The sequence below is a fragment of the Pogoniulus pusillus genome, chromosome 11 (assembly GCF_015220805.1).
Source record: "Pogoniulus pusillus isolate bPogPus1 chromosome 11, bPogPus1.pri, whole genome shotgun sequence".
Classification (NCBI taxonomy): Eukaryota; Metazoa; Chordata; class Aves; order Piciformes; family Lybiidae; genus Pogoniulus; species Pogoniulus pusillus.
Genome location: NC_087274.1, coordinates 18,345,064 through 18,363,683, shown reverse-complemented (window position 1 = coordinate 18,363,683; position 18,620 = coordinate 18,345,064). Strand labels below are relative to the sequence as shown.

Genomic DNA, 18,620 nt, shown 5'->3' with positions numbered 1-18,620 from the left:
AGAATTAAAAGTAATAGCTTGTTAATGACGATGATGATAATGTATATTTTGTTGTATTATGGGCTGCTGTACTGTTTGACGTCTGCACTGCTGAGGATTGAGGAAATGTAAAGACTTCTTAGGTTGAGACCTGTGAGCAAGTTACAGAACTCTCATTGCAGTAGAAAATGAAAACTAAGTTATCTGCATTCAGACATATACTAGCTTTTGTATACTGATCCTTAAACCAGAAGAAATAATTAACGAATTATTTCTTTGTTGCTTCATTCAAAAGCAAGAACTTTCATGCTTTTTAGAAACCCATGGATAAACTGTTTGAGAATGTTACTGAAACAGCTGTAACTCATAACTAATGTAGTTTAAAGGAGATGCAGTCTTCCTTAATGATCTGCTAGGAAAGATGTCAGACTTCTCCCCTTTTAGGCTGATCTTTTTGCTGGAATTAACGCTAGTCTTGTTCTATGTACAGAAAGTTACATCCAGTTGTGCCTTTCCTAAGCTTGTTTGCTAGGCATAAAGTGGCTGTTTATCTGGAGTCAGAGTGAACTGAGTATGTTCACTTTTAATAGAAAGTAAATGGAAACAAATGCAAGCATGAACAGATTTTATCAAATGTTGCAGAAATTAATAGTTACATAAGTAATGGACAGTGAACATAGTTCCAAAGTCCACTGGCTGACAGGTAACCTGACACAAAACAAACACAAGTTGTTTCAGTGAGGTTTTTACTTTGTCAGTAAACAAAGTAATTCTCCTTCCATGATCCAGGTAATATGCAGAATAAATGCTTTTATCAGGAGCAATTATAAGAATAATTAATAATAAGTATGTGCTGTTACTGTAGGGGTGTAGGAGGAGGCATTCAGGTCAAAGTTGGTCCTGTAGTTTTATCCTCTGTCTTAGACTCAGTAACACCGGGATAGTTTCTGGGAATATGGAAATAGTGACAACACATTAGTATTGTTTTCACACCTGTTGTTTTTAGGCTTCCTTTTGGAAGCTGAACAAACCTCGCCGTTCCCCTGCTACAGCCGTGCTCAAAGGGGTCAGCACTCTGCAGCCCGCTGTGCCAGCCCCATGACCGGAGGCTGGCCTGCAGAACATTTGGCAGCCCACAGCTACTCCAGTACCGAGTACCACTCAACACCCGAACTCGTTTGCTTAGAGCGGAGGCGATCCGGAGGCGCCGCGGACTCTTTAAGCAGGTAGCGGCGGCGGGTGGGGCGCCGGTGCCGCGCATGCGCACAGTCGTGACAGGAGCCGCGGTGGCGGCGCGCTGTAGTCACTGCTATGGGCTGCGGCGGAGGGGCCTGAGCTCGGCCGGAGGCGCCTCTTACCGCGCTCAGTCCGCGCCCGCCCATGGCGGAGCTGGGTGCTGAGGAGCCTGATGAGCGGCTGCTGGTCTTCGAGGAGACTTTGCCTCAGACAGGGCCGCCCTGGCGGGACCCGCAACGAGCAAAAGCTGCCCCTGGCGGGGCTGTGAGGCTGTGTGGGGAGCCGGGGCTCGAGGAGGAAGAAGAGGAGGGTGAGGAGGACTCAGAGGACTCGGGGCCCGAGGGGGATGGAGAGGACGAGCCTCTCCTGCGGGCGTCGGGTACCGGCCGCTGCCGCCGGGCGTGCGCCGCCTGGGACAAGGAGCCCCGCGCCCCTGCAGGTACGGCCCGGGGCCGCCGCCTGCTCCGCTGGACTTGGCTGGACGCGGAGGGGAGCTGCGGGTGGTGCGCGGCTTGGGGTAGGTTGGCTCTGCCAGGGATGGCGGTTCGGGTGCCTCCTCTGGCAGAGGTAACCTCTGCGCTGTCCTGCCAGCGAGGCGAGAGAAGTTCTGAAGGGACCAAAGTGTGCTTTTTGTGCCGTGCCCGGTGTCTTCCTGAGCTGTCCCTGACTCAGAGGGAGCTTATTACGAGCCTTTGTCCGAAGGCAGAGCATCGGCAAGGGGCAGAGGTGCGTTGCCCTTGCTCGGCATACGGTCTCTGAAGGGAGAGTGGTACGAATAGCTTAAAATTTCAATGCTTTATGTGCAGGGCTGCGAAACTCATTTGCATCTTCATGAGTGTCTCCACTGTTAACTTCTTGTTCTCTGTCTTCTGTTTTGTTGGGCTTTGCTTTGTTTCTGTCCTATCTCTTGAAACCTCTGGCTTTACATGTTTTACAGGCTGCTCTGTGGTGGCTTTTGCTTCCTGAACACCTGGCCAAATATCTCGAGTTTTTTGCTTGCTTTACCTATTCCATCAGTTATATGCTTGAAACCCCCACCTCTTCATTCTTTACTCTGTTCTTTATCCCAGTCATCTGTTCACTTCTTTGTACCATCGCTACTGCTTTCAATGTTTTGAAATGCAGTCTTGAAGAGAGAAAGAAATGTGGTGGGAAAATTCAGAAACGCAGGAGCTGAGTTATCAGTTGAAAAGCAGCATAAGCATGACTGTTATCCCATTCTAAATATATGGGAAAGATGATAAGCTACACGGTATTTATGGGGTTTTTTTGGTTAATCTTTCAGGCTTTCTGCTTCTATGCAACTTTGTAAACAAAGGTACCTCTAGGAAAAGTTTGCTGTCAGAAATTTGTGGACTTTTATTATTAGTAATATTGATAATTGTGATTACACTATAGAATTTCTTGCCAGAGACTGGTGAAAGTTGTGTATTTTGCAGCAATGGCACATTTAAAGAAAGAAACAAACTCCATCAATTTGAGCAATGCAAGTTATGCTTGGACGAAGCCTTAAACGACCTGTATGAGGTGTCCCTGCCTATGGCAGGGGGTTGGAACTAGATGGTCTTTGAGGTTCCTTCCAACCTAAACCATTCTAGAATTCTGTGCTGGTAATGTTTTTATTACTAGCCACAGAGAGCTTTTGCAAGGGTCCTGTGCTTAACCATAAGAAAAAAATCTCATCCTTTATCCAGTGATTCCAGGAGCAGACCTAACTTATAATGTGAACAGACTTAAAACAGTAAGAGTTCTGCCTTATTCCCACCCAGCTTAAGATGTGTTGATGAGAATGCTTCTAGCAAAACATAGCAGTGATGCTTCAAAGCAGAGATTAGAGTTGTGGGTCTTGCACCACTGGGACAATTAGGGTGGTGAATGCAAAGCACTGTTTGACATCTGCTGCAGGTGTACATAGGGAAATCTTGGAATGGTGCTTGATCACAGCATCTTGTCTCTTGTTCTTGTTTCCTCCTTACCTTGTCTATTTGCCTAACACTTGAAGGTACAGGATTGTTTCATGTGTCGGGTGGAACAAACACGCAACAGATGGTATTGCATCAAAAAGAGTGTTTGCATAATGGAATTATGGTCAGAATAGGAGACTGTAGAGAGAAAGATGGAACTGGTAAAAGGTACTGCCTTTAATCGTGTTAAAATAGCAACCATGTAAAGAACTTGAAGGTGCACGAGTCCGTGAGATGCACCCCACAGGTCCTGAGGGAGCTGTCAGATGAAATTGCCAAACCACTGTCCATCACATTTGAAAGGTCTTAGCAGTCTGGTGGAGTCCCTGCTGACTAGAAAAGTGGAAACAACCCCCATCTTAAAACAGGATAAAAAGGAAGACCTTGGGAACTACAGGGCAGTTAGTCTCACCTTTGTGCCTGGCAAGATCATAAAGCAGATCCTCCTGCAGGTCTTGCTGATGCATACAGAAAATGAAGAGGTGATTGGTGTTAACCAACATGGCTTCACCAAGAGTAAATCCTACCTTTCGAGCTTGGTGGCTTTCATGATGGAGTTACAGCATCAGTGGCTAAGGGAAGAGCAACCTGGGCTTGTGTAAAGCATTCGGTACTGTTCTGCTTGACATCCTGGTCACCAAATTGGAAAAGTATGGATTTGAGGGGTGGAACATTGCCTGGATGGCCACACTCAGAGTTGCAATCAGTGGTTCGATGTCCAATTGGAGATCAGGGGTCAGTACTAGAACCAGTGCTGTTGAACATTCTTGTCAGTAATATGGGCAGTGGGATTGAGTTACCCTCAGCAAATTGACTGGTGACACCTTGATCTGTGGTCTGTTTGACATGCTGGAGGGAAGGGTTGCCATCCAGAGGGACTTATGCTTGGGAGGTGGACTCAGGTGAACCTCATGAAGTTCAGCAAGGCCAAATGTAAGGTCCTACACATGGGTCAGAGCAATGCCAAGCACAAACATAGGCTGGGCGAGGAGTGGCTCAAGAACAGTCTTGAAGAAAAGGACTTGGGACTGTCAGCTCATGAAAAACAACGTGAGTTTGCAGTATGTTTGCAGCTCAGAAGGCACCTCTGTCCTGGACTGTATCAAAAGAGATGTAATCAGCAGGGCAAGGCAAGTGATTCTTCCCTCTGCTCTGCTTTCATGAGACCCCACCTGCAGTACTGCATCTGGTTCTGGTGCTCCCAGTGTAAAAGGGACATGAAATCACTGGAGTGGGTTCAGAAGAGGGCTGAAGCACCTCCCCTGTGGGAACAGGCTGGGAAAGTTGGGGCTGCTCATCCCTATAGTAGCTTTCCAGTATCTGAAGAGGGCTACAAGAAAGCTGAGAAGGGACTTTTTACAAGTGCTTGTAGTGACAGGATGAGAAGGAATGATTGAAGTTTGAGAGGGGTAGATTTAGACTACGTAATAGGAAGAAATTCTTTACAGTGAGGGTGAAACACTGAAACAGGATGCCCAGTGATGTGGATGCCTCCTGCCTGGAGGTGTTCAGGGCCATGTTGGATGAGGCCTTGAGTAACCTGGGCTAGTGGAAGATGTCCCTGCCCATGGAGGGAGGTTGGAACTAGCTGATCTTTAAGGTAAAATCTTTAGCACTTTTTTTTTCAGATATAATATTGAAGAGATTTTTTTCCTTATAGGCTGTAAACAAAACTTTAAAAAAGATCCTTTAAAAGTATAAACACTTTGCAGTGCTACTCTCAAACCAGTTGTTACAGATTAGGCTGATTAAATACAAGGTAAAACAGTGGGAAGTTTGCACTGATTTAATGGACCACATTTTTCAGTGTGCTGTTGAATGAGCATTAGCAGGGAAGGCTTTTCAGTGTGTATTTATGTTGTTGTTAATGTGTAGTAAAAATTACACTAAAGATTGCTTGTTTTCTTATTTTTCAGGGCACATAGGACATGCTGCTGATATGAATATATTTTTAGATGATCCAGAATTTGCAGAAATTATTCTGAGAGCAGAGCAAGCTATAGAGTGTGGAGTTTTTCCAGAAAGAATCTCTCAAGGATCCAGTGGGAGTTATTTTGCCAAGGATCCAAAAGGGGTGAGCTTATTACTGCAAATGAGTTTTAAATGGAAATTTTAAAATCCTATTTAAATGAGTTGTTTAATAATTTATGGTGTGCCCAAACCTATGTTGGAATATGCAACGCAAGGAATATTTATATTTCTAATTGTGTCTTGCAGCATAAGCTAAATCAAAATAACTATTATTCCTCTGTTGTACTTTTACTGTGTCTTAAATAATACACACCAATGAAATTAAAAAAAGGCCTCTAACATCTGAAAACAATACAGGAATTGCTCTGTACAGAATCTTAATATTTTGTCCTTTGCCTGTTTTACTTCATCTTTTACAAAACTGAGCTTCTGATTGGGGTGTTGGTTTAGGTTTCTGTAGCCAAACTTCCTGGTTTTTTATCTCTTTTCTTTTTAGATAGTCCTTTATTTAGGTCATGTCTCCTTCCTCCTGTAAGTGTTAGTTGGGCAAGAAGAGTGATATAAACAAATCTGCCTCTTTACTTGTGCTTATCTGCTGAATCTTAACTTCAAGATTTGTTTTCCCCTCCCGTAGAGGTAAATGGTACCTCCAATAGTGATCATCGGAGCTCTGTTTGAAAGTAACCTCAGGAGAGCTAGGTAACAATTGCCTGAATATCTTGCTTGAAAAGTAACACCTGGTTAGCATCGTTTAGTCAGAGAAAATGTTCTAAGCATAGGTTCACACTGTTTTCTTCACATCAGGAAGTTTTTGCTTAACGACCTGTTTCTAAAAATAAGACTCCCAACCCCCATACCTTTGTTCATTTATTATATCTGATTTTATTTTAAGCTTACTCAGCAGTCTTCTAGTCTTAGGTAGATGCAGGTGTTCATTAATTCTGAAGATCGCAATTGTGTTGGGCAAGGAATTTGTAACCTTTGAAGTGCTTGGGTCTGCAGAACATGTTCAAGATTGTTGCTCTTTCCTGCATCCTATATATGGTCATTTCCTATTTGTTTAGGGAAAAAAGTCATACTTTTTCTGAGTTTCCATATGTACAATCTGTTTGAAGCCTTTTCAGCCTGATTTTTGTAGGGTTTATTTTGGTGAGTCAGCAAATGCTTGAGAGACTCTCACTGGGTCTAGTGAGCACTTAGCGTTTTTGTAACCACAGGATTTTAGGTGAAGCACCTTATTTCCTTCTTTCTTCAAAGCCAATTTATTTTCCTTGCATGGTTTTAATTCTGTCTTGCAATGAAGTGTTGTTTTGTTCCTGGGAGTGACTTGCCTTCCCCCTTCATGCAGGTTGTTGGTTTGAGTGTAAGCATTTAGGAGAAATGAAAACCTACTTTTTTTTTTGTTCTTTTTCCTCTTTTCTATAAGCTAGAAAATTTTTGTGATAAAACGTGAAAGTGTTTGCCAGCATGGGGCCGTGAGAGCAGTGATACTGAGTTTGTAGCTGACTTCCAATTTTGTTTTTGTTTTGTGTACTGAATTCAGAGCTTGTCTAGATTTATTTCACCTGTTAAAGGTTTGATAAAACCTCGTTTTGCACTCGCAGTTGTAGAATGGATTTCACGTCCTGGTTTACAGAGTATTGCATCATTCTGCCTCAGACCAGTTTTGTGACTTGCTTTCTCCTATTCTTGAGTAATCTGCTCTTCCTTGTGCTGGGAAAGAGCTTATTAAGGATGTGCTAAGCCTTCTTACTGGTCAGCTTCTGAAGTGTTTATCCACACTAATAGGAGGTTGCAGGTCAAATAGTCTGTTTCAATTAGGTCATCCTAATCTCTGATTTGGCTCCTTTGGTAGAATAATACTAAACTTGCCTAGTTAAAATAATGAACTTTTTGCATATGTTGGCATAGGTGTATACTGTTACAAAGCAGTTCAGTTCTTAAGCAACATTTGAAGTGTTGAATATTTCTGCATTTGCTGTTCGTTGTGTAACCAATAAAGTAAAATATACTGTGTCTGTTACAAACTGTTCTACAACATGTTTTTGATAGTTCAGCTACTGGCTAATTGACAATATCAATGGAGTCAGTCTAGAAAGTGTTTCTGACCTGCAAAACTAAGACTGCCTTGATAGGTGGCCTGTGTGTTGAGCTTTCTGGTTCTGCTTTGGTTCTCAACAGCAGTGGCTTTTCCAAATCTAGCAAGATTTTAACTTCAGTGAAACCTTAAAAAGACATGTCTACATTTGCTGCTATAGCATAATGCTGTCCAGGCAAGTAATGGAATGAGCTAAGCTCTGTTTTACAGCAAGCAGTTTGTGAAAAGAATTGTCCAGAGTGATAATTAATGGCTTGGCATATACTACCAAACACAGCACTGCAGTTCTGGGAATTGAAAAACTGCCAAGTTGGTTTTAAACAGGTGATTCTACAGGGGAAAATGAAATAACTCTTTTAAACAATTCTAAAGCTAACATTAGACTTTTGACTAAAATTCAGTCCTCTTTCATTTTGAAAAACTTACTAAGTGTGAGCATGTTTTCATTTTATCAGGAGCTTATTTTGAATTAGTAGGCATTCAAATACAAATTTATTGGAATTACTGTTTTGTCTTATTTCATCATCAAACAGAGCAACCCAAGAATCCACTGTATAGCATCCAGTGTATTTTCAAATAACTGATTTTCAAATCTTTCTCAATGCCAAGTATCCATGTTTTAACTATTGTTTTTTTCACCCTAGAAAATTATTGGAGTATTCAAACCAAAATCTGAAGAGCCTTATGGACATCTAAATCCAAAGTGGACCAAATATTTTCACAAAATTTGTTGTCCTTGCTGCTTTGGCAGAGGCTGCCTCGTTCCAAATCAGGGATACCTCTCTGAAGCTGGTGCCTATCTTGTGGATGACAAGCTGGGGCTAGGAGTTGTACCTAAAACTAAGGTAAGAGTTTGAATTATTGAACGCAAAAAATAATATATAGGGACAGATTTGGGAGACTGACAAGTTATCCCCAAGTGATCAGCTGCTGCAAGTCCACAGGCAGAGTGGTTTGGTGTAGAGATGGTGACTGGTTTTTGTTTCAGAGGATAAGTTTGAGATCTGAATTGAATCTTCTTCAGAACCACTTCAGTTTCTAACATTTTCTGGCACTATTGTGCCTCGTGTTTTGGCGAATGTGCTGGTTTGAGGCTACTCGGAATATTTGAATGAGAGAAATTAGACTGTTGGCTGTGAAAAGAAAAATAAGGTGATGTCTAAATTACTTGTTCATTCTACCGGGACATAGGAAACACAGACACAAATAAAGATAAGACAGTCTCTGCCCAGCTTTCGCCGTATTAACTCTTCTGCCTGACCCTGCATGTCTTCCAGCTAATCATTCAGCCTCTGACACCTCCTGCTGACCCTTCCAGATCACCTTGCAGGGAAAGGAGTTTCTGAGATAAGGGAGACAGTGGAAAGACCCTCTAACTATTGGGAGGGGTCTTGTATTTCTGTGTTACTTTCAACTTGCATATATTTAGTTGTAAATATCTGTAATATATTGTGTATATATATGCTTGTAAATTGTGCCAAGCTGTGAATATAAAGGTTCATTCTTTATCTTCCAGCTGAGTTTAGTCTGGGTGAACACTGGGGGAGGGGCAAGTGACACCTAGAACCACAACAGTGAAATATAAAAATTACAAAAGAGAAGCATATCAGAACTCCCTTTTTTTGTTGGAGCTATGTAAAATAGAAAATACCTTTTCATGACAGGTTTGTCTGTTGGAAATGCCTGATCTTTCCTTTTTCTTTATTTTTTTTCCTTAACAATGACCATAACATTTGCTGTAATTTATATTTGAAGCATTAATGACTTCTGACCTGTGTGTATGACTTTTATATTTCAAGGTTGTCTGGCTTGTCAGTGAGACCTTTAATTACAGTGCAATAGATCGTGCAAAGTCCAGAGGGAAAAAATATGCTTTAGAGAAAGTGCCAAAAGTTGCTAAAAAATTTAATCGAATCGGACTACCTCCTAAGGTAAGGTGAAAAAGGAGTTGTTTATTTCCTTGTTCTTCAACAAAACTTTCAAAGTATAGATAACTTCAACAGTAGAAGAAAAAAAACTCGCTTGTTGAAAACTGAGGTTTGATAAATGTGACTGTTTCTAGAGAAAATATATCCACCCTGTTACATCATACCTTCATTTGAACTACAGTGGTCTTGCTACCAGTTTGCAATCTTTCTGCTCAAGGAGCAAGAGAGTAAAATGCTCATTGCTCATTGTTCTTTTTTCTTCAGTGTCATGTTCTCATCACCTGTTTCCCCCTGCAATTTAGGCATAAGACTTCTGGTTCGTTCTTTTTTCTTAAGTGTTTTTTTTTCATTTCCTTTTCTACTGTTGTATTCTATTGTTGTTTTCATCCTACCTTCCTCTCATCTCATATGCAGTGCTCCACTGACTACAACCTCACATCTTTTGTACCTAATATGCCTTATTATATGCCCCAAATACCACCACAGTGTTCTGCTCCTAAACTTTTAAAACATAGGTTCTGTCCATCTTGAGTAATCCACTTGTGTCAGTTCCCAGCATCTTCAATCCATGTGACTCATGTTATGCAAGCTTCTATCAGCATGGTTGTTCCATGTGCTCTGTATTTATCCATGTCTCAGCACGTGTGCATCTGTCTGCATTTTACTCCTCAAATACAATTTGAATTTTGATTTTGAAGACCTTTCCTGAACCCATAGATGTGGAGCCTATGCCATTGATAATTTACTTCCTTGGACTCTTCTGTAATTTTCATGTAAAAAAGGTCTGTCTTGGAAAAAAATGGTTAATGCTGCTGTTTGCAACAATGAAACCTACAAGTGTTTAAGAGAAGGAATGGTTTCCTCCTGTAATTTTTAGTGAGTTTCAGAAAAAAAAACACTTGGCTCAGTAGTTCATAAGAAAAATAATATTTTATTTATTTTAATTTGTTTCACCTATTGCTCCTAGTACTCAGTGTCCATTTATATTGAGTTGCCTGAATATATCTTATTGTGGTAAATGCCCTGAGTGCTTAAATATTTAAAACCAATACAAACAAAAAACCCAAGCAAACAGAAATCCCCCAAACAGTAAAACCAACCCCAAACAACCTCCCCCACCCTCCCAAAGAAAAGAGCAATGAAATCCCCATGAAAAAAAGTGGTGATTGGAGTCCTACTTTTTTTTTCCTCCACAATTTAGAAATTAAAGCTCAATAGGTTTTTGTTGTTGTTGGGTTTTCTGTGTGTCGTGCTTCCTGTGTTCTGAACTTTGAAAGTATATGATCAGGTTTTCTGTTTAAGATTAGTTAAGTGACCCACCTAGGTACATTTTCCAAATGCAGTTTCTTGTTATTTCAGGTTGGCTCCTTCCAGCTATTTGTTGAAGGATATAGGGAAGCTGACTACTGGCTCAGGAAGTTTGAAACTGATCCTTTACCTGAGAACACAAGGAAAGAATTTCAGATGCAGTTTGAAAGATTGGTTATCTTGGATTATGTCATCAGAAATACAGGTATTTGTTAGTGTGGCTTGGTATCTGTCTGCCTTTGTAAAGCAGGAAGGGTAAGCAAGGCTGGCTGAAAGCTGCTCTTGAAGTGTTCTAATGCATTTTGGATATTTTGCTCACAATTGAAGGGCCAGAATGGTTCATTTTAAACTTTAAAAAAATTACTTTGGATTCAAACATTAAATATTGCAATATGACAGGAACCATAAGAGAAGCCATGACTACCATTTCTGTTACAATAAGCTGGAGCCAAAACCAGTACAGTGAGATTTGTTGCCTGAAGTACAACTGTGATGCCTGTCTCAGCTCTCCTGCATTTTTGTTTCTTTCACTTGGAAGCTGGAATTCTTCTGTTGGCTATGTAGGTAATTGATTTCCTGAAGAATCCAAAGACAGGGTTACATTTCAAGTATTTCCTTTGCTGTGTTGTCAGGGGTTGACATCTTTATTCTTCTGACACACTGTCGTTCATTTTGCCTTTCTTTAATTCACTTACTAGAAAAGAACTCAGCTAACTTGTACCTCTAAAGTTTTTAGAAGCAAGCTAAAGAAAGAGAGTTTCCTAAGAACATAAAGCTTTCTAGCTTCTGCTGTGGTCTGCCAGTGTTGTCAAAGAGAACCCAGCTTTTCCGAACAGTTACTGTGTCCTGTGATGTCCTTACAACTGTAAGGAAACTACTCTGAATGCACACCCTCATTATGTGGTGACTTTTTAACCTACATCTAATCATAACAGAATATGGAAATCTTCTGTGGGATATTTAACTTAAAGGAGCACCTTAAGATGACAGAAGGTCCTGCAAATCCATACACTCATCCTCTGTCTGAAAGACCTTGTCAAAGCTTTCAATGCCTCAACTTTGAACAGTGTGCACATTTTCAGCTTCAGAAAGGCAATTCATTTGTGTTCACACTGTGTAATTTTGAAGTGTCTGCTCCTTTTCCCATCAGCATTAAAGCAAACTTAAGAATTTAGTCATTTTGGTTGCTGATTGATTTGGTTTGGTTTTTGTTGTGTTTTTCTCTAGTTAAAAATGCACACTACACTCAATCTTTCTTCAGAAAGCTTTAAATTGCTTGGTATTTTGCTGTGTAGTCAGGGAAGCTGAAGCTGTATTGTGTGCTTAAGAACACTTAGTACAGTTTTGGTCTTTCCAATAAATCAGTTGTTTGGTACATTTCAGTAAAGCTAAAACGTGTGGTAGAAAAAGCTTTTTGAACAGTTTTGCCTGACTCCTTTGGTAGACTGCCTGTTTAGAATACTAGTTATTGTGTATCACTTTTAGATGATGATTTCTCTATAAGTAACATGTTGTGAAACATGCTTTTTCCTCTTTCAAGACAGAGGTAATGACAACTGGTTAGTCAGATATGAAAAAGCAGATGAAGGACTTGATCTGGCAGATAAGGTAAGAAGATGGTACTCTGAAACTTAAATTCTTTCAGTTGTTAGTTTCATAACTTGGTCTTGCAGGGGTTGATGTGCATAGCTTTAATCCTGGAGCATGGACTCAAGAAAAATGATAATTGCAAATTGTTCTAGGCAAAATGAATGGATAAACTCTTTGGATTAAATTTAATATGGATAGAACAGAGCTGGAAGTAATTTTTACTGTTTTGTTTTGTTCTTCTCTACTAGCCTGAGCAAAAATAAAAGTACCTACTGCTGCTCAAGCACATTTCTTCAGCTACTTATGTGCTCTACTTATCTTGTATTTGGGGGAAGGGCTTCTTTGCAATGGTGATAGAGTAGGAATTATACATGCTGGAGTTTATTTGAATACTCCTTTATCTAGCCTTAAGTTTTAAGCAGTGAAGCTAAGAAGAATGTTACTTAGTATTTTTAATGTATTTCACTGTTGCTGCAATCACAGAAGCATAACTTATTTTTAAAATACTTCTTTCATAGGACAGCCAATGGACCATTAGCAAAGAATCTACAATTAAAATTGCTGCAATTGACAATGGTTTAGCATTTCCTTTTAAGCATCCTGATGAGTGGAGAGCATGTAGGTATTACATTCTTCGCTTCCCTTTCCTTATGGAGATTAATTCCCAGATAACTCTTTTGGGTGGTAGTAGTAAGAAACTAAGAAATTGTCACTGTAGTTATGTATGGAATCTTTACATAAGGTACTTTTCTTCAGGACATTAGCAACAAATGCTGCTTTGCAGTGGCATTTGTGATTTAATCCTTGTTCATATTATGTAGGTTCTATTTTTGTTCATGTTTCAAAGGTATAAACCTTTGAACAATATTAATACATGATAGTCATAAACATACTACTGTATGTAAACTGACTGATGGTGGAGTTGGAAAAATGCAGCAACATGTTTCTGATGTGTGTGCTCTTGAAAAACATGATGGGAAATTACTTGAGTAATATGGAGACACAAGTTGTCTCTAATGACTAAACTTGTTTCACAGTGGAACTCTGCTCTAGATGAACAAGTAGCCAAGTTACATGTTATCTTTACTTGTTCTCACCTTTAGCTTACTTTATATCTTTAGTATTTTTGAGCAGACTGAAAATTGATTGTATTGTTAAAGCTAGATTGCTTTGACTCCCTGTAGTTTAGAGGGAAGTGCCCAGCAGGGTTTACAATTACTTCTTCTGTGGACTATTAGCCAATCAAGTAATTACAGCAATCAAGTGTGGGTAAGCGTAGCTGTCCAGGCTACACCCCACCCACTCTGTGCAGTCTCTGTAGTTTGATACTGTAGTTTGTTACTGTCTTACTTCCCTCTTGGCTACAGTGACTTGTACAGCTGTTCTGGAGACATGGCAGTTACTGCTTTTTAGTTCCTCTTTTCCTTGAGCATAAAAATTAATAAACTTGGATGGTCCTTTAGAATTCTTTGGCAGCTGGACAAATGCATAACAATTCCATGAAGGTAAACTTGTAGCATAACATTCAAAGTCGCAGATCTTGATAGGTAGATCATATTTTTGTGATGACTGGAGCTGGTGGATCATGAAGGATAACTTCTGCAAAGCCAGAGAACAGCCTTCCCCAAAAAAGGCACTGAGTTGGTTCAGCATGGATGAACAGGGAGCTCCAGGCTGAACTGGGATGACTGTTTAATAGCAATTATGTGAGAAATACTTTTCTTAGCACATTTAGGGAACAACTTCTTAATAAGCTAAGAATTTTACTAGAAAAAAAAGCAGCTAGTTTCTCGTCCTCAGTACGAGTCAAACACTTGAAAGATCTGCAGCCATTATTTTACTCAAATGAAACTGAGGTTTCTATTAAATATTGATTACATAAAATACATTTTCACTATCTGAAAGTAAAGGCTACATGGCTGTAAAGCTGCTTTTTGTAACCATAGACAGATGAGTTGTCTAGGGTAACAATGTAGTGAAAATGAGTCTGTGACTGAGAACTTCCAGTAGGCAGGAGAGTACAGTATCAGTGCCAAGCACTGGAGAATTTCATTCTCCCCTGTTGTTAACCACCTCACCTCGAGCACTGTGTGCAGTTCTGGACTCCTCAGTTCAAGAAAGATATTGAGGAACGAGTCCTGAGGAGAGCAATGAGACTGGGGAAGGGATTGGAGGGGAAGGCTGATGAGGAGAGGCTGAGGGAGCTGGGGGTGTTTAGCCTGGAGAAGAGGAGACTTGAGGAGGGACTTTATCACACTCTACAACTGCCTGAAGGGAAGCTGTAGTAAGGTGAGGGTCAGGCTCTTCTCCCAGGCAACTTGTGACAAGACGAGAGGGCATGGCCTGAAGCTGCACCGGGGAGGTTTAGATTGGATATTAGTTAGCACTTCCTCATGGAAAAGAATTTAGACGCTGGAATGAACTGCCCAGGAAGGTGGTGGAGTCGCCGTCCCTGAAGGAAAAATTGGATGGGGCACTTAGTGGCAATGTCTGGTTGATGTGTTGGTGTTAGGTCATAGGATGGACCTGATAATCTCAGAGACCTGTTCTAGCCTCAGTAATTGTGATTAATTGTGCTGCTGTTCTGCACTAGATCCCTTCCACTGGGCTTGGCTTCCTCAAGCAAAAGTTCCTTTCTCTCAGGAAATCAGAGACCTAGTTCTTCCTCGCGTTTCTGACATGAACTTTGTACAGGACCTCTGTGAAGATCTTTATGAACTGTTCAAGGTGAGCTTAGTGCTTCTTTGAGCATTGTTGAAATCACCAATACCTGTGATGGAACAGTTTGGTGATATTTTGCTTTGTGCAAATTTAACTTTTGTATACTGTGATACTTTGGCATGGTAGAACTACATTAGCATGGTAGAAAAGGTGTGTGTAATTAAAAGGAAACAGTAATGTGGCTAATTGATAGTAGTCAACTCATCTGAAAACATAATTGCCTCTTACATACTGAGTTTTGTATAATCAATTAAAGCTAATTAACAGTTATAGCTCAAATCTGTAAAAAATCCACTTAACATACCTATGTGGTGTGGCTATGCTTAAGATAAACTGTAGCAACCACAAGAAATCATCTATTTAGTGTTACTTAAAGGCCCTTCATACCGTTCATGGACTTAATTTTGCACACACCTATGTGAATCTGATGCTGAAATCTTTACCATGTTTAAAGTAAATCAAGCTCCTGTAATTATCATAATATTGGTAAACTTGACTGTATTGTAAAACTGATGAAGTTGTGCTAAATGTATAGCTAAAAAATAGCTCGTTTCCCATAATAACTTTGGTTTCTTTATTAAAGACTGATAAAGGATTTGACAAGGCTACGTTTGAAAGCCAAATGTCTGTCATGAGAGGGCAGGTAAGACTGCTTCATTTTTTTTCTGTTTAATATTGTTATTTCTCAACTGGTTTCTTTGGGTTGTTTTTAGAGCTATGAAACTTAATTCCTGTTGAATTGAAAGAAGATTGGAGCATTTTTGTCTAAGAAAGCTGTGTTTCTTTCTGGAGTTTGTTCTTATTTGCATGTAGATGAGACAGCAGAAAGTGTATATACTGATTTTTTTTTTAATTGCTTTCGTAGATTTTTCTTCTTACTGGGTTTTGTTGGGGGCAGGGGAGCACTTAATACTGTATGTATTTAAATGGTATTTAAAAAATGAAACGTTGGAGAAGAGTCATAAACTGGGATGGAAATTTTAGTAGGTAATTTGATTATGTTATTAAAATAAATGTGAGTATACTGGAGGGTTAACTCGATTATTGAATTGCCTCTCATAATAAACCAATAATAGGTAGAAACATTTCTTCATCCTAGCAGATGTCAGAACAGTGCTTGGAACTAGTCCAACAATTTTTGGATGAGAAATTTAATGGCAATTAAGTGTTGGGGATTTTTTTTAAACATGGAAATGAGAAGAGTTGCTGTTCTAAGATGTAAGACTGACGTGATGTACTGAGAACAAATTTAGTTCATTGTAAGCATGAAACAGTGATTTGTGAATATGTAAGGAAATTAGGCTGCATAACTTGTTTCATTTGCCCTGAATTTATTTGAACTGACTTATCTGTGTTCATAAATTCAACATTCATAAATTCAACATGAAAAGTTTAAAGTCAGACATTCACAATGCCTGTGGAGTTTCCCATATCCAGAAGTACCTTGCATAAGACCTTGGCTCCCCTTAGTCAAACATAGTCCCAGTTAACCTTAGTTGTGCAGTGAGCTGAATGTGGATCCTAGCACTGGGTTTCATTTGGATTAGTAGTATGGCTTCATATATCCTCATCTGAAAAGGATTTGTACCTAAACTCCTAGTAGATCCCATATTAAATAATTATTGATTGACTTTTATTTTGTGTGAGTGGGAGCTCCCACCTGTGGGAGTGTTTGAGTCTGTGGAAGTGTTACTTTGTTTTAGTTTTTATTTAAATGTATTTTTATTTTAATTCTTATTTTATTGAAAGTGCAGTAGTCTTGAGAGGTGTTAAATTTTTTAATTCTCTTAAATTTTGGTTTCCAACATTTTCCAAATATCCAGAGAGGATTGCATGAAACAAAGTAAAGAACCAAAGTGTAGTCAGACAGCAGTAGGATGTCATAATGTTAGCAAATAGTATCTTTCTATTTGCAGTAGAGTATCTTTTAGAAGTATTTTATTTGACAGCACAGTCATTCAGAAAATTGATGTAAGAATGGCATTTAAATTTATCAGGATGTTAAGCACGGCTTTATTTTGTGCCCTCACCTTATCTGCTTTTACTTTTTTTAGATCCTAAATCTTACTCAGGCATTAAAGGATGAGAAGAGTCCCATTCAGCTTGTTCAGATGCCGCGGGTGATTGTGGAGCGAAGCAGCACAGGAAGTCAGGGTCGAATTGTTCACCTGAGTAATGCATTCACACAGACCTTTCATAGCAGGAAGCCTTTCTTTTCCTCCTGGTAACAACAAAAACACGTGGGAAGAATAAGTTTCTCATAACTTCTGTGTAAAGGCTCCTCAGTTACATAGGTTTGCTGTATACTGAGAGCTGACTGCCAACACCTCAGAACTTAAATTCTAAAGACTGAAGAAATTCCTTCTGAATGTACTAAAAGTTTACCATTTTTGTGTTGAAACAGTTAAATCCTTATGTCAGGGAATGAGAAGAACTTATCCATATTGTATTTTTATAGGCTAAATTAGTGTATTCTGAATAATACTATGAATAAGGGAAGATATGTGCTGAAGACCTACTTTTGAATACAACAGGAATTCTTTTTGTTTAATATAAGTGTGAGAGCCTACTCACTATCACTTTCCTTTTATATTGTCTTTTAAAAAGAAAAAGTGCAGAATGTAAATCTTTGATTGTGAAAATGCTTTTCCTTGGAATTTCTTCCTGCTGTTTTAAGCTGTTTGTAGATTTTTTTCATATGCTAGTTACTTGAAAAGTCATGCACTAAAGAAAAAAAAAGAATCACTCTATCCTTGATAAACATGTGAAAGAAAAAGGAGAAGGGAAAAATACTCCACATAGTTTTAGGATGGTTTTTTTTTGCACATTGGGACCAAAACCAGCTAAATAGTTGGATTACATCAAAATTCAACCCGGGTGAGTATGCGCAGTTCCTACGGTGGCAAGATGAACTGAGTGTACGTTTCAGAGGTTGAAATTTCACCTGTAGCTTTTAGAACTTGTGTGTTTAAACACAGGTGTGGGAAATTGTGATATTTCTTTATAGATGCGTCACAGTGAAAGAACTGCGTCAGGTTCTTAGGAGGGTTTTTTTGCCATATGTGTTCATCAGTAGTCACCAAAGTGGTTCTGCACTATTAATGACAGAAGCACTACTGTCTTCATCACAAAGCCAGCCTGCCTTCTAAATTTCTATCTAAACACACCATTATTTATTTATTTTGGGGAGGGACTGGAATAAAGCAAGATTGTAATACACAGAGCACAGTGATTTCTTATTGTGCCCTTGACAGTGTCATGCTCATCTGCCACTTGCCCTTTGGATTTCTGTTTTAAGTTACGTGATTTAAGACTTGATGTTCATGTTTCTAGGTCCGTGGCTTATGTAATACAGTAAATATTTTTTGGTAATTTTCTGGACAGTTAAGACTGGAAATGGGAGAAAAACTGCTGCTTTTATGAAACCTTCAGTATTTCAGACATCGCTGTATTTTGTAATTCTAAGCAATACTGTTGAACTCAAAAAATAATAAAATGCTTGTATTTTATATAATTTTGAGTGGATGTAAATACTCATGTAGCTTGTCAGCAATTCATATAATTAACTGAAACGTTTAAGCCTTAAATGTAAAATTTCACTGTATGGTGGAGTTCAAAATACAATTGAGATGACCACCTTTATATATTTCCCATGATTGTTTTTATCCAGACAGTTTATTACAAAATTAAAGATGGTGTTTATGTACCAGACACGCCTCCTGAAGAGAATAAATGTCCTTGTCTCAAACGCAAGAGGTTTAGGTTCGGATGTCTCATTCGTTCAGCCGTCAGGCGTTTCCGCTCTGCTGCATCCCTGCCTCTGCC

The 18,620-nt window shown here is 39.4% G+C and overlaps 1 protein-coding gene and 1 long non-coding RNA gene across 3 annotated transcripts; one reads left to right on the top strand and one right to left on the bottom strand.

Annotated features, from left to right (window-relative positions):
• Nucleotides 1-483: 483 nt before the first annotated feature.
• On the bottom strand, nt 484-1,157 carry LOC135179474 (uncharacterized). Its single transcript, XR_010304008.1, has 2 exons — nt 1,011-1,157; nt 484-926 (listed from the first exon to the last, which is right to left on the bottom strand). It is a non-coding gene; the product is annotated as an uncharacterized LOC135179474 (long non-coding RNA).
• Nucleotides 1,158-1,231: 74 nt separating this feature from the next.
• Nucleotides 1,232-18,548, top strand: PI4K2B (phosphatidylinositol 4-kinase type 2 beta). Of its 2 annotated transcripts, none has more exons than XM_064151324.1 (10): nt 1,232-1,525; nt 5,096-5,253; nt 7,893-8,093; nt 9,048-9,179; nt 10,536-10,689; nt 12,025-12,092; nt 12,593-12,692; nt 14,668-14,801; nt 15,379-15,438; nt 16,850-18,548. In XM_064151324.1, exons 1-10 carry the CDS (start codon nt 1,360-1,362, stop codon nt 17,021-17,023), a joined length of 1,347 nt encoding a protein of 448 aa, XP_064007394.1. In that variant the 5' UTR covers nt 1,232-1,359; the 3' UTR covers nt 17,024-18,548. The 2 variants fall into 2 exon arrangements, with proteins under 2 accessions (XP_064007394.1, XP_064007393.1); XM_064151323.1 differs by having other exon boundaries at nt 1,232-1,654.
• The last annotated feature ends 72 nt before the right edge of the window (nt 18,549-18,620 follow it).